The sequence below is a fragment of the Mus musculus genome, chromosome 6 (genome assembly GCF_000001635.26).
Source record: "Mus musculus strain C57BL/6J chromosome 6, GRCm38.p6 C57BL/6J".
Lineage (NCBI taxonomy): Eukaryota > Metazoa > Chordata > Mammalia > Rodentia > Muridae > Mus > Mus musculus.
The window spans coordinates 91225891-91241876 of NC_000072.6; the positions used below are offsets into that span (position 1 = coordinate 91225891).

A 15986-nucleotide genomic window follows, 5' to 3' on the forward strand; every position below is an offset into this window, starting at 1 on the left:
GTGTGTGTGTGTGTGTGTATGTATGTATGTGTCTGTGTGTGCATTTATTTGTGTGTGTGTCTGAATGTATGTGTGCCTGTGTGTGTTCTATGTGTCTTTATATGTGTGGGTCTGTATGTGTGTCTATGTGTGCATTTTTATATCTCTGTGTGCATCTCTCTCTGTGTCTGACTGTGTGTTTGACTGTATGTGTGTATATGTTCTGTGTGTCTTTTTATGTCTTTGTATGTGTGGGTCTGTGCAGGGTATGTGTTTGCTTTGTTTCTTTCTGTGTCTGTGTATATGCTAGACACAGCTCTGCATGGCTCCAGTTTCCTCCCACCTGTTGTCTCCCAGTTGTCAAGTGTTGGCCACTAATGACTCACACCTGTACCTGCTCCAGCTGCTTGCTCTTGGCTGCCAGATCCTCCTCATCTTGGCACAGCTCTCCCTGGTCTTTCGTAGGGAGAGGGCTGAGCTCTGGGGCCCTTACCCTGCAAGATCCATTGACAGTATAGTGCTACACTGAGGCTGGGACCCTGGGTCCCCAGGAGCTATGGCCTGCTGAAGCATGCAGTGCATACACACCCATATTCCAGACTTGAGGCCAATGGGGATTTGGGACCCCCTCACCATTGAGGTCTTGAGGAACTGTAGGCTGATGATTGGATCTGAAGAGGCTGACAGATTGAGGGTGACTAGAGGCTGGACACGGTGGCCACCAAGTAGAGGGTACAGAAGGCAAAGTAGAGGAAGAATAACCCTGAAGTTTAAGGTCATCATGGTCTATACAGTGAGTTTCAGGCTATCCAGGACTACATGGCAGACTGTGTCGCAAACAAAAGAGAAGCCCAAGTCTTTGTGGAGTCAAGATTGGGAGCTCTCAGATCTCACAGAGAGCTGGTGAGGCTAAGTTCTGCCAGAGCAGCAGTGACAGTGTGGACAGTTTGGTGTCATAATACAAGGTCCCATGGGTGGGACTGTGCACAAATGGGCTGGCTGCTGGTTTGCTGTCCTCTGGCTGGATGTGAGGATGGGTCTGGCGGTCTCTGGGGTGGTCCTCTGGTCAGGTCAAACTGATTCCTCTTGTTCTGAATAGCCAACAAGAAGGGCTTGCATGTTTATTTACCAGCTGTCAATCCAGCTGTTTGCAAGCCCCAGGGTTTTCTGTAGCTGCTTGTCATTGAAGGGAGATTCCCTCCAAATGCTTGAGAAGTTTTAAGGCATATGATGCCAGGCTGAGGTTTTCATCCAGAGCTGCTCATCCAGTATAGGCTACCAGTTAAAGCAAGATTTCAGACACACAGCGAATGAATATGTGTCTAAATATCGCAGGGGCTCACTTACGCTAAGCTAGTGCTCATTGCTGTTCTGAAATCCCAGCAGGACCGCATGCCCTGGGCTTTTATTTCCTAGTCCTAGCAGGCCTCTTCTTGTCAGAGTCAGAAGTTGCCAGAACTGGAGAAGCAAAGGACTGGTCTTACTGTCTAACCCAAGTCACATGCAGAATGCTCTCTTGTTGACAATTTTCAACTTCTACAGTTTAATTATCTGCAACCAACCACAGCCCAAAATATCAAGTAGAAAAATCTCAGCAGCAAACTTCACAGATTTGAAATGATGTGGATTCTGGTGCAAGTGATGACATCTAGCGCCCTCCTGCCTGGGACCTGAGCTACTCTGTCCAGTGGATCCACACCGTGTTCACTACCCTCTCGCTAGTCACTTAACAGGCTGTGATAGAGCTTGCCTTTAAGTGGTCCCATGCCACTTAATCATAACCCCAAAGGACAGAAGCGCTGACACAAGAGCTGATAGTGGTAATTGATATGCCAAAGAGAAGGATGGAGTGCTTGTTAATGGGAAAGGAGTAAGGTTTGCAACAAAGGAGGAAGGTTGCTTGCTGCTGAGAGTGCTTCCATTTAAAGTCACAACATGCAGTCGCAACAAACATGGAGATGTTTGAGGTCTCATGCACCCCCTGGGGATCCAGGGATGCATTCCTAGGCACCCTCTAGGGATCCAGGGGTGCATTCCCAGATGATAGAAGTTCGAGGTCTCAGGCAGCCCCTGGGGATCCAGGGATGCTCTTCCAGATGATAGGGGGGATTGCTGGGGTCTGCCATAGAGTGGCCATTGCTCTCCTTGGGGGCAGATCCCACTTTTACAATGGCAGCAACAGTATGTCTTCCTGGGGACACTGTGACCTTCCAACGTCCTTGCCAGCTCAGAGTTGTACACAGTGCATAGGTTAACCTGTTAATCACTTCACTGGAGGACTGTGGTCTGTAGAGGGTCAGGGAACAGTGAGGACATAAGGAGGAGGTGCGTTCAGTTACAGAGACCAGCAGAAGTCCTGGAGCACTGTGATTGGTATGGCAGAGGCCTGCTCTTCTTGATCACCTTGCTCACCCAGGGGCCTGTGTGAGAAGGGTGTGGAGAGAGTGTCTCCACTGCATGCCCTTGGAGAGAAAACTTTGCTGAGTGGGCTCCTTACCCATAAGGCCCTGTGCATGGTAAAGTCAAGGCATGCATTGTCCAAAAATTTTTTTAAAATGTTGTGTGTCCATGTGGTATATGAATGTGCACATTTGTAAGTGTGGATGTGTCTGGAGGTCAGAGGTCAGTGTTGGTGTCTTCCTCTTTCTCCACGTTACTTTTTGAGACACAATTTCCCACTGAACTTGGAGCTCACTGATTTCAGCTGGGATGGCTGGCCAGGGACCCCCTGTCTCCTCTTCCCCAGTGCTGGGATTGCAGGCGTGTGTGACTGCACCCAGATTCTCAGGTGGGACCTGGGAACCAAACTGAGGTCCTCGTGCTCGGGAAACAAGCAAGGCTGGCCCAGCCCCCAGCTCCCTGAGCATGTGTCTTACTGCCACTGGAACACGCTTGCTTTGTACATGTTGGGCTGCTGCAGTGACTATTTCTGGTCTTTTTCCTACCCTTTCCACTTAGCTGTCCACTTTGAAGGTTCACTGGGTCCTGCTTTCCATGCCGTGGGGTCCATCAAAGGATGTGGCTCTCAGGCTGCAGGCAGGACAAAAATGGAGCTGTGGCTACCTGGGTCTGGAGGACGAGGGGCAGCCAGGTGGAACCAACCATAGCTATGAAGGAGGAGGGAGAGTTGGGAAGCTGAAGTTGTGGCCCTGGGGAAAGGAGCCACGATATCCCAGAGGGAAGGAGGGGAAAAATGAGGAGTAGACACGCCCCAGCCTCTCTGCTCCTCCCTTTGACTGAACAGAAAGCTGGAGAACCAAGATGGGGTTGCAGCCAAGTCCAGTCTCTCTGGCACAGACCAGCACAGCTTGAGATAGACAGCCAGACAGTAACTCAACTCACACAGCGGTACCTTCATCCCACAGACCAGCTCAGTGCTCCCTGGGTGTGGAGTGTTTGCCAGCTGCATATAGTGGAGTGTGTGCCATGTAGTGTGGTAGCTTCAGGGCACACGGGATGGAGTTGTCCTCATATGATGCTGCTCTAGCATATGTCCTGTCTGCACTTCATCTCTGGAGGGTGGGACTCACAGGGAAACTCTGGGACACCCCAGCTAGGTGTGGCCGAGACCTTACTCTGAAACACTGCATCCATGCATGGTAAGAGCCAACTGAGAAGTCTTGTGAAGGCCTCCGGAGGCCTGTGGAGTTCACTGGACATTTGTGGAGGCTGCTTGGATCTCCCTTCCTTCCCCTTCCTCCTCTGACACCTTCTGGAGGGGTACAGGATTTAGTCAGTTGGGGTGAACTCTCAGAGCGCCAAAGATCCTTCAGATTCTGTACTTGGCATGGGCACAGGCTCCTTCCTCCACTGTTATCTTTATGGTATGTATGCTTCCTGACTTCCCAAATCCTGCCTAGTCCAATCCTTCACATCCCCCAGTATATGCATGGACCTCCATCTGTTGATCCTTCTAGGCTTCCAGAACTCTTGCTCCATTCCCTGCCTGACCAGATCCTGTCTGTCCACAAACTCCGTAGACTTGATCTTCACAGGAACAGCCTTCCACCCTACCCCTCACCTCCCATCCCCACCCCTCAGTCTTGTTCTCTCCTGTATTCCACACTTCCTGCTCTGTCCAGATCTTTGCTGCCCTCAGCACAGAGCAGCCACAGGTTGTCAGGCCCCTGGGCTGCCAGCACCCCATATGTCACTCAGCAAGAAAAACCTGGCCTTCTTTCGCCACTCTCCCATGCTCACCTGTTGCCAGGCCCCCCAAGGCTCCCTCTCCCATCCAACTTCCTCATCTGCCTCCCACTGCTCCTGTCTCTAGCCTGTGCACTTGCTGTCCAGAGCCTGAAGCACTTAGCCTCCAGCAAGTCATCCAGCCTCAGTCAGATGCCACCTCCCGAAACCTTCAGAAACCTTCCCTGGCTCACAGAGGTATCAGGCTTCACAACCAGACCTTTCCCAATTTCTCTATTTACTGTTTTAAAGAGCCATGAGTGCCTGGCACAGGTGGGAGCAAACCATCTACCCTCAGGGCCATCAGCCCTGGAAGGCTGCCAGGCTGCATGTCTGGCTTGCTGGTGGGGTGCCCGAGTGCCATCAGCAAGCCTCTCAGGGGAGGCAGAACACAGTCCCTAATAGGGGTCCCAGTCCGTGTTTCCCTGGGTGAGAAACAGCAGAGTGAGTTGGACACTGTGGTTCCCAGTCTCCTGTATGCCCAGACTCTGGGAGTTGGGAATGGGGGTAGGGGTGCTCTGTGGTCTGAGCTACTGCTCAAGGGTTCTGCTTACCAGGCAAGAAGGGGATGGCTGAGCCTGGGATGGGAGTGGAATCTGGTTTGGTTCTGAGTGGAAGAGAGAGAAGACCTTTTCCAGGAGATTTAGGTGTGACTCTTTACAATGAAGCCCCCTCCCCTGCTGAGATCTTTGATGAAGGAGATGGTCTTCATCAACAGTTTGCTCGTCCAAACTGTTTTAGTAGATGGCAGATGTAAATGCATACATCTTACTAAGGTTGAACCAGGAATTAAATACCTTTTGTGGGAAGGAATGCCCAGGAAGGGAAGCTCATTGGCTAAACACTCAGGTCTATCTAGCTACCTCATTGGCATGGAGAACTCCAGGTTTTTGTGCTCCGTAACCGATTGTCATGGTCTTCTCAGTAGGGCGTCATGGTTACGTGTTGCGGATCAGGTAGTTTGGCAGGGAGCTGGCTCCTTGCCTGCCATTCTCAATTCTGAGATTCCCCAGGGTTTGAGCCTGCTCAACCTTACCAGTTCTTCTGTCTGGTGGCACGGTCCACTTGCCCCACAGGAGGTCAGCCAGGTGGCCCATCTTACTAGCTGACGCTGACAAACCCCCAGTCCCTGGATGTGTCCATCACAGATCCCTGATGCCTGCAGCTGGTACCTCCAGCTGGTAGTGACCAGCTTGGCATTATTCCATTGCTGCCTTCAGGGCTCGGGCCATGCTGACAGACCATGCTTACCCTGCTGGTCTCAGAGGGAGCTGGGCAACTCAAGCACATCCATTCTTTGGAAAGCTCAGCGCTCTCTTTACTCCTCTTTCTTGCCTCAGACCTTTGAGAAGTTAGCATCTTCTTAATGTTTGACGTGAGAGCAGGGCGTGGCGGTGCAGGCCTGTTACTACCCCAGTACTTGGGAGGCTGAGGAAGGAACATTCTCTCGGGTTCAAGGACAGCTGTGAATACAATGTGAGATCTGTCTCTAAATAGAAAAGACATCATCCTTTATTATTATTATTTTTTAAAAAGGATAAATGTTGAGGTTTAGGGATGATACTTCGTTGTATTTTCTGAAAGATAAAAAACAGGGCTGGGCTTGCTCAGTTAGTAAGACTGGCACCAGCACGTGGGCTCAGTGCTATGTCCCTGTAACTGCAGCTCTGGAGAGCCAGACGGAAGGAGTCCTGGGGCTCAGTGGCCAGCTAGGCTAACCTAATTGTCAAGCTCTCAGTCAGTGAGGGACCCTGTCTCAAAAGAGGTAGACAGTGTGTCTGAGGATAAAATCTGAGGTTGTTCTTTGTAATCACCCACATGTGCAACAGGCATGCTCACACATGCACACGTGTGCACACATGGGTGTTTCCCCCCCCAAGATGTGTGCACACACACACACACACACACACACACACATCAGATAGGTACCATCAGAAAGCACTGGTGGTGTGAGAGCCCCCATTTGGGGATTGTGGTGTCCAGAGGGCTGCCCTGATGCTGAGTCACCCGCTGCCTGTGGGGACCTGTAACTTTTGCAGGAGGGAGGATTGGTGGAAAGATGGCATATGAGTGGTTGTGGAGGACTTTGAGGATAGCGTGAAGAGAGAGGCTCCTGCAAGCCAGATAGGCCGTATGTATGGAAGTGGCTCCTAGAGCACTCTGGTGTCCCAGTGAGTCAAGGAGGCACGATGGGGAGATGGATGGCTGGGCCTCAGGTTGGGCAGGTGGGAGGTGTTGCGTGGAGCAGCAGAGCAGTGAGAGCCAGTCTTGGCAATGGACAGGACAGAGACAGTGATTCGGCACGAGGAGGTGGCAGGAGCGTCCCAGGTTGACCTTGAAATCCCAGGGTCTCATGGGATAGATGATCTTGAGCTCTGAAGTCTAAGGGCTGGGAGTGCAGTAAACCCGAGGTTGGATGTTTGGGCCACTCTGCAAGGGGTCTGTTCCTACCCAGCATCCCTCACTTCACCCCCTGACTACAGTCAGTGTCTGGAGGAGGAAAACTGTTCTGGCGGCTGTGTGCGGATGTGGACTCACCCACCCACACACACATCAGACAGGTACCATCAGAAAGCACTGGTGGTGTGAGAGCCCCCATTTGTGTCTTCAGTATGTGTGCAGGATGACTCATGGGTGTGTCTGGGTGACTGGGCATGGAGAGGCCACAGTGATAGGCTGAGTGAGTGTGCACTCATGTGTACTCGCTTAGCTTTACCTGTGTGTGAGACTGTGGGCTAGATGGTTCAGAAGGTTCAAGTCACCCTGAGCACACAGATTCCATTCCAGAGGCCACATTGCTTCATCTCCTGAGTGCACACACTCCTGTTCCTATATCTTCCCCGTATGTGTCTGTGTGAGAGAGAGCAGGGCTGAGTGATGTATGAGTGTGGGTTAGGAAGGCATGCCTGGAGGTAGAGATGGTGTGTGCTATGTGTAGACATGTTGGGGCATACACCTCATCTCTCTCTATGTCCTTAGTGTGACAGGCTTCCTCTCTGTTCTCCTAGGGACTCCTGAGACATGCTGCTCCAGGAATCTGCAGGAGTGTGGCTGGCCTTGGCTCTGGTCACAGCTCTGACTCCGAGCCCAAGCATGGCCGTCCCGTGGCAGGATTGCACAGGTGCTGAGTGTCCCCTGCTGGAGAACTGCATCGAGGAGGCGTTGGAGCCAGGAGCCTGCTGTGCTACCTGTGTGCAGCAGGGCTGTGCCTGCGAAGGCTACCAGTACTACGACTGCGTACAAGGAGGGTTTGTGGATGGCCGTGTACCAGCCGGCCAGTCCTACTTTGTGGACTTTGGCAGCACCGAGTGCTCCTGCCCACCCGGTGGTGGCAAGATCAGCTGCCAGTTCATGCTGTGCCCTGAGCTACCACCCAACTGCATTGAAGCTGTAGTAGTAGCCGACAGCTGCCCGCAGTGTGGCCAGGTGGGCTGTGTCCACAGTGGCCGTAAGTATGCTGCTGGCCATACCGTCCACCTCTCATCCTGCCGGGCTTGCCACTGTCCTGACGCTGGTGGTGAGCTCATTTGCTACCAGCTTCCTGGTTGCCATGGGAACTTCTCGGATGCTGAGGAGGGTGACTCTGAGAGGCAGTATGAAGACCCCTACAGCTATGACCAGGAGGTGGCAGAGGCAGAAGCTACTACGGCCATTGTGAACGAGGTCCAGGCAGGTGCAGAGGGCCCCCCAGCTGCTCTGGGAGGAGGGAATCTGCCACCGTCCTCCATCAGAGTAACACCCTGGCCAGTTGCCCTTCCCAGACCCACAGCAGCTGCTGCCCTGGGTCCCCCAGCACCTGTGCAGGCCAAAGCCAGGAGAGTGACATTGGACACTGAAGAGGATGAGGAAGAAGAAGAGGAGGAGACACTAGTCACTGAGCCACCAACAGCAGGCAGTCCTGGAAGGCTGGACAGCCTGCCCACAAGATCCCCAGCCAGACCTGGTTTCCCTGTCCAGGAGAAGGAGGCTGAAGCTAAGGCAGGGCCTGAGGAAAACCTTATTCCTGATGCCCAGGTCACTCCTCGAAGTGTCATGCAGGAGGGTGCTGCACCTCTGCCAAGGTCAGGCCTGGCTGCTCTCAGTCCATCTCTGGCCACTGACAGCTCTTCAGAGGACCCAGTAAAGCCCAGCGATCACCCCACTCTATCTACACTGCCACCTGACCGAGCCCAGGTCTCCCCCTCCCCAGAGACACCTGAAGAAATACCCCAGCATCCACAGTTGCTACCTCGATTCCGGGCAGAAGAAGACATAGACCCCAACTCAGTACATTCTGTCCCCAGAGGTGATCTTGATGGTAAGATCCATTTCCTGTGTTCCTGAAGGGCCACCGAACCTGGAAGGAATAGTCGCTGACTATCCTAGCTAGCTCCTCGCAGCTACCATCTCTCAGGCCTGAGACAAAGTGGTCCGAGTTGATAGTTTCCCATGGCTGCTCTCTTGCCAGCCTCAAACAGCGTGGCATGGGCCAGGGGAGGTCTCAGCAGCTGCCCTCTCAGAGATCTGAGACAGGGACACAGAGAGGTCCTTGTTCTAGGAGGTACAGGGCCTCTGGTGGGCTCTGGCTAAAGGCACAGAAGGTTTTCTTCATCAGAATAGAGCCCAATCCTGCCTCCTGGAGTCCAAGGGTGTCTTAGTAGTAATCACAGGGCTCTGCAGATCGCCATGGCCAACTGCCTCTGAGTGCCTTCCTACAGAAGCCCAGCTGTGGGCTGGTGGCAGAGGGGGCATGTTCTGCTGTGGCTCTAGCTCTGCTGCTCCTACTAGCCTGAGTCTAGTTAACTCATCAGTCCTCTCTTCTCGATGCTACTACAGTGGCTCACACCTTATACAAAGTAGAAGCTAAGGTCCCTATGGTGACCACATGTCCTTCTCATCCACCCAGTGGCCCCTCCCCTCCCCTCCTGGCTCTTCATGCTCCCACAGTCAGCCCAGGCCACTGGGTTCTTGGGAGGGCAGCCTCTGTCCCAGGGCTTTTGCACTTGCTACAGCTTTTGCCTGAGATGCTCTTGGAGGTGTCTGGATGCCTTGTTGCTTTGTTCTGTGCCGGGTTACCTCTGTGACCCTCCTTCCTTCCTGCAGCTTTGATCTCTCTCAGTCACAGCTTACATTACAGACAGGATGACTTGGGTCCTTGTTTATTGCTTTTCTGGAATTTAGCATCACACAAGCCAGATTTTGTGCTGAGCCCAAGGGTTCCAGCACCACGTGCATACAGTTGGTGCTCTATAAATGTTGGATGCTGGATGGAACTGGTGGGAGACCCTGTCTACCTCCTCTCTCCCTCATTCTTCTCACCAGTTGGTGCCTATGATCCTCATATCACCAGTACCTCTGCTTCCAGCCTACTTTCCTTCCTGGGATTCCCTGCCTGCAGCCTGCTGGAGAGGCATGGCTATAGGGGAGGCCTGGGACTGCCTGGGACCAGGCCCCAGATGTTCTCCACCCAGCCCTGAGCCTGGAAGTGCAGGGAACAGGGACGGTCTAATGGAGTGCATGCATGTGCGTGTGCATGTGTGTGTGTGTGCGCGCATGCGTGCTCAGTGCCTGCAGCCTCTGTGTTTCCAGAATAGAAACAGTCCTGGCTTCTCTAACTGCTTGTGTCCATTGGCTCTGTAGAACCTGGGACCAGTTTTGCTCACTTGAGGGATCTTTGTGCCTGGCTTTCTCAGATGTGTTTGGGCTATGGTGTTGATGAAGGCTGGTGGAAGCTAGGTCTGGAGTACCTTCATCAACTGCAGGGCCATCCTAGCAGGGACCCAGCTCATGCAAAGGCCGGGAAGACTCTAGTGAGCAGGGCCAGGCTGGCGTTGCAGCGTCAGCTGGAGAGGGTTCTCAGCCACTGTCTTCTTGCTTAGCCTTTGGTTGAGCTCACCATGGCTACCATTTCATATGTTGACTCCATGACCACGGACAAACGGCTTGGCCCTTTATACCTCAGTTCCGCCATCTGCAGACAGCGTAGACGCCCTGCTTTGAGTCTGTTTTGAAGCTGCAGGGAGCTCATTTGTGGCCGTGGTTGGCATGAGCCGAGCAATCACTGAGGATTACGAGATATGGTACTGATTTTATTTCCATCTGTTCTTCAGCCACAGCTCTCGCCTTAATCAGGCATTCGTGGGGCCCTTACTATACCAGGGGCTGAGCTAGAGAACAAGGCAGCCTCAGCCATTCCCTTAGGGGACTAGCAGAAAGGAGTGCATTAAACAGATAAAGGTGCAGCCGACAGGGCATGCAGCTGGTGAGGGTGGGTGACAGCAGGCCTTATGTGGGTGGGGCTCTTGATGGCCTGCCAAGCGTTTGAGGAAAGTAGAGTCTGGAACATAGGATCTTCAGGCTGGTTTCGGACGGGAGTCTGGGGGCCATGGATGGGGGAGGGGCTAGAGAGACAGTTTTGCCTTACATGACCCTCTGGGCTTACTGAGAGGCAGGCCGGAAATGACCCCAGCCCAGTTGCCATGGCAGCCCTGAGGCCTGGAGAAGGTGGTTTCCATCCATCGCCCTGGCCCAACTGGGGCGGGGATCCTGCCTGGGAGTCAGAATTGTACCAGGGATCCCCACTGCCTCAGCTGGGCTGTCCCTGCCTCTGAGCATGTCCAGATGTGGCCTAAATGGAAGCCACATGCTTGCCTCTTCGAGCCATGGAGAAGGGCTCTGACGTCTGTTTCTGCTGTCACTCAGAGACTTTGGGAGGGTGCTGTCTCTGATGTGCTGGTATAGCAGAGGGAGCCACTGAAACAGCAGGCGGTGGCCCTGGCCTTGAAGAGTCTCTCAGAAAGCCAGGCAGGAAAGAAAGAGTCCCTTCCTTGGGAGTCCCAGACTGCAGGGCAGGTGTCTGCTCACTGGTGCTCAAGTTTAGGTGCCAGGTTCTCTCTGTCACAGACACCATCTTTTGGGCACTCAGTGACTATTAAGCCGTTTCATCCCCACCTAAGCCCAGAGAGTTCCAGAGAGCTCTGCCTTCTGGCCCGTGGACACAGTGACAGGAAATGGCAGAATCGGCGTCATCTTGAAGTCTGCATTGCTCTGTCCTGTGACCCAGTTTCTGAGATGCTGAATAAAAATTGAGGAGTGAAACCCATATCTCCACCCTGGGGGAGCTCTGGGTGACCCGGTTGCTGATCCAGGCTCAGTAGTCACAGATGTTAAGGTCTCATTTCGGGGAGGTTGGGGATGAGGTGGCAGTGCCCTGTGCCCATCTGGGGCAGGGTGGGGAGCTCTGACTCCTCCTGTGGATAGGGAGTCTGTCTTCTGGAGGACAGAGCAACTGTGTTAGTGTTGTGGCCACTGCAGGGGGTGGGGGGAGGTAGTTCCAGGCATGGGGAGCGTCTCTATAAAGCCTCTGCGGCCAGTTGAAATGAAATTTGGTTAAGAGGAGCTGCTGTGACTGATAGGAGGAAGAACTGTTGGGGAAGGGGAACTTGGGGCTCTGCTAATCTCTGTCCTCCCTACTGCCAGCTCACAGGACCTAGGCATTGGAGAAGTGTCAGGGCTGCTGGTGGTGGTGGTATATGTGTGTGTGTGTGTGTGTGTGTGTGTGTGTGTGTGTGTGTGTGTGTGCTGGAAGAAGCCTGGGGCTTCTCCAGCTTCTCCAGCCTCTCCTGTTCTCAGCAAGGCCTGGCCTGGAGTTCACCAGCTGCAGTGAGTGTGCAGAGCTTCATGTCTGGGCTTTGGAGACACAGAGGACCTCATGCTCTGTGCTTCCATCAGCTTTGGATACAAGACATTTGAGAAAAGAATTGGAACTGTGTGGACCATATGGTTTAGTCCTTATACCCTAAACAACAATGTGACAGCTGTTCACACTGCATAGTTACACGTGACTGTAGTCTAGAGATGATTTAGAGCATACAATGGCCGTGTAGAGGCCAGGCAGGCTCTTGTATGGGACTGGAGCACCTGCTATTTGAGGCCTCTGCTGGGGCTTCCTGGGTCCACTGCCCTTAGGATCCCAAGGGACAACTGGGCAGTATGATCCTGGTGCCCTCCTCTGGTTTGCTGATCTGCCATCTTTGCCCTCATTGGTCTACTTGTCAGCTTCTCTACAAAACATCCTTGTGGTCATCATGATCTGCAGATACTGGACATGAGATGAGATTCAGGATGTCAGCAGATCCACTTTTGCTTGGCACTGTTGATTGATAGGCAGGTATGGCCACATACCATAGGCTAGCCTGTGGGCAGGCAAGGAGAGCCCTTCCCACTGGTCAGACTGGTTGCTGCTGACCCTCCATCTCAGCTCTGGTGTTGCCAATAGTGGTTGGCAGTTGTACTCAGGCCTGTTACTCTGAGACTCTGCTTGAAGCATGAAGAGACAGCTCTGGAAGACACCATGAGGATATCCCATCCATAGAGTGGGAAACTGTCATCCCAGGTCAGGGAGCTTTCCTGGATGTCATAGCAGAAATGGTGGCAGGTAGACCCTACCTCCCTGTGGGAAGAGTGGGCTCTAGATCCCATGGAGGACTCACAGGTAGCTCATCTGGATTTCCTAGGCTCTATCCTCCCCGTTAGGTACTGGTTACATTTTACAGTTGTCCCTAGAGTGAGGGTTTGAACCCAAGGCTTGGGTTTCTTTAATTGGTTTGTTTTGTTTTTGAGACAGACTTTCACTTCATAACCCAGTCTGGCTCTAAACTTTGCCTTTCTCCTGCCTCAGTTTTTCAAGTTCTGGGGATAATACCTATTATCTTATTTTCTCTCTGTGGTAAACACCTTGGAGAGGGAAGGCTTTATTGGGCTTACGTTTTCTGCTCACAGTACATCATTGAGGAAAGAAGTCAGGGCAGGAGCATATGCAGAAACCACAAAGGAACACTGTCTGTTGACTCAAACTCAGACACATGCTCAGGTAGCTTTCTTATGTAGTCCAGACCCACCTGCCTAGGGATGGTGTTGCCCACAGTGGGCTGAGCCCTTCCACATCATCAATCAAGATAATCTCTCTCAGACATGGCCTCAGGCCAGTCTCATCAGCTGAAATTCCATCTTCCCAGGTGACTCTAGATTATGATAGGTTGATAGTACAAACTACCCAGCACAGATACATTCCACTATGCCTGAAGGATCAAGACCATGGGAATCAAAGTTCTCTAAAGTTTCTGTCATTTTCATAAGTGGGATGTCCCCATGGTGTCTCCCAGGGCTGTCACTCCACCAGGACCAGGTTTCTCTAAATTTGCTGTTTCTTTAATGTCTTTCTTTAAAAGCAGATTTATTGAGATCATATTTACAATCATAAAGTCCCCTGCATTTAAAGGCATAGTGCCGTGGCTTTTAATACTTTCCCAGTTATGCAAAAATCATTTAAGTCTAATTCCAGGATATTCCCACCATGCTAGAGATACCATGTCCTGCCCTAGTGTTCACAGCCTCTGGCTGCTACTCACCTCTCTTTTGCCCACTGGAAGTGTGGATTCCAGATGGTCTAGAATACTCAGAAACCTTCCTACCAGGGTTTCCAGGCCATGTGCCATCCCCAGGGCTGTTGGTGGGTTGCCTCTCTTCCTCTTTCCCAAGCCATAGCACTGTGGTTCTTCTGGTATTCTTCATAGATGTCCTCTCTGCCTTCCCTACCCGGTGTCGTCTCCACTCTACATGGTCTTGTTTCTGCTCTGCCTGGTCTTGTTTTTGACCCCCATGGACTTGTCTCTGCTCTGTGGTCTCCTATCTGCTCTATTGTCTTACCCCTGTTCCCCTTTGCCTTGTCTGTTTACCCACATTGACTTCTCTGTGCTCCATGGTTTCTCATGCTTGATTGGCTTGCTCCAGCCCATCCTAACACACAGCTGAGGAGTGCAAGGTGGTCCTTATATGCAGACTCAGCACCAGCAATGCTCTTGCTTCTGATGCTATCCATAGCCAGCCCTGTCAGGAGCCTGGCCAGGCCCAGGGACTGAATGAGAGGTACTTCAAAGTCCTCAGCAGACCCTGAGGGATGAGCAGTGGTGGGAGATTGGGCAAGGAGTCTCCCTAGACCGGAGTGTCAGCCCTCAGCCCTGTGGCAGGAGCCTCAGGGGTCCCCATCATATTTGCTCCCCACAACAAAAGCATTTTCCTTGTGATCCCCACAAGAGCTCTTGTCCTCTGGTCCTGCTGAGAGTCTCCCCAGCTTGGATGACCCAGCTCCCTCTCACTGTATAGCCTTCAGGTTAATCACTTGGCTGCCCTGTAAAAGGTACAGTGGCCTTACTGCCTCCTTCATCTGCCTCTGGAAGGCAATATTGATTAAAATCTGCAGGGCCCTTACCCCCATGACCATACAATGCTTCCCAGCTTGGTACTGCATTACACTGGAAAAGAACCCAGTTTGACTCTCAGTGAGCAGATTCCAGCTCCTGCTTCTCCTGGATATGTGACCTCAGGCAAGGGACGCACCCTCTCTGAGCCTCAGTTCTGTATCTGGAAGATGTAGGAAGTCTGATACAATGAGCAGCTCAGAGTGGCTGCCCAGAGCTGTGTGGTGTGTTCTTCCATGCTGTCTCTACAGCAGGGTTGCTAGTGCTCTGGGAGTGCAAGGAGAATGGATTTGTGCTTTTGTTGGAACAGATCTGTGTCTGTTTCTGCTGATCAGAAGCCTGTTCCTCTGGCTACAGAGCTAAGGGCTAGGCCTGCTGGGGTTGTGCCGGGGTGTTTAGCTGAACACTTCCTGCCCTTCCCTTGTGTTTGTCATTCCAGCTGCTTTCAGATGTGCAGCTGAGTGCTCCTCCCTGCCTGACCCTTTTTATTTTGTGCTCCACCTCCAGCTGAGTGCTCCTCCCTGCCTATCTCTCACACTGTACTCCCCTGACATCACTTTGGCATCTGTGTGCAGATGCCTGGCAACAAGGTGGCATTCCATTAGCAAGGGCAGGCGGCTAGATTATGTGTCAGATACTGGATTCAATGGTGGCTATGTATAGATATTTTCATTTTAGAAGACATTCTCAGGGGTTTGCTATCTTCATACCCATTTTATAAGTGGATGACTGAGACCTAGGAAGGTTAAGGGAACTGTCCAAGGTCCCAAGGCCAATGAAGCAGAGAAATGTGCTGGCTACCCACTTGGCCTTTTGCCCTGGTATTTCCTAGCCCTGTATGCCATCTTTCTGAGTGCCCAGCTATACTGTGCTAACAAATGTTCCCCTGTTGTCCAGATGGAGGCTCTGGAACTATTACAGGGCACTGGCAGCATTGGGCAGGGCAGGGCTGGTGCATAGCTGGCAGGCTGTGGCCTCTTTTCTAGCCTCTGGCCTGGGCAATATTATAGCATGGAGTCCAGAATCCAGAAATCCAGATTCTCTGGGGTCTATGTGGTAAAGTGTGGGAAGCTAAGCACAGGTTCCGACTGTCTGCTCATGCTTAGGGAGCCACTGAGCTGGGGATAGGTCTCTGGTTTGCTTTCAGCCCCTATCCCCTTCTTCTCCACTCACTTCTCCACTCACTCATGGATATGGTGTTGGGTGCCTAGGGATCTGTAGGGGGCAGAGGTGAAGTCTTACCCTGCTGGGATGGGGTCAGCTGTGACTCAGTGCTGGGGGTCTGCAGACCTTAGGGAGGCTCCTGACCTGGAAGTAGTAGGAATGATGTGCTGGTGGGAGATCAGATCTCATTGTATGGAAACTTCCGGGTCTGTTGTTTCTTGGGCTGAGAAGGCTGAGCATGATTCCCTTGGGTTTTCTCAGAAGCCTGGGATCTGGGATTTCATCTGGAAGCTCCCATCATGTAAATATTGGCAGCTCACTCAAACAGTCTAAAGCACCAAGAAAGCTTGCAGTGGGCCTAGTCTTGCTGCTGTGAGTGTTGACTTTCTTACTCCTTCCCATCCCTAGGCACACAACCAG

The 15986-nt window shown here is 52.4% G+C and overlaps 1 protein-coding gene across 5 annotated transcripts in view; it reads left to right on the forward strand.

Moving 5' to 3' along the window:
* Positions 1 to 15986, forward strand: part of Fbln2 (fibulin 2) — a 60081-nt gene that overhangs the window by 13431 nt on the left and 30664 nt on the right. For all 5 annotated transcript variants that reach the window (XM_030255157.1, NM_007992.2, NM_001081437.1 and 2 more), the window contains one exon: positions 7173 to 8461. In XM_030255157.1, coding sequence (XP_030111017.1) covers positions 7186 to 8461 — 1276 coding nt within the window. In that variant the 5' untranslated portion in view covers positions 7173 to 7185. The remainder of the gene's footprint in view (positions 1 to 7172; positions 8462 to 15986) is intronic.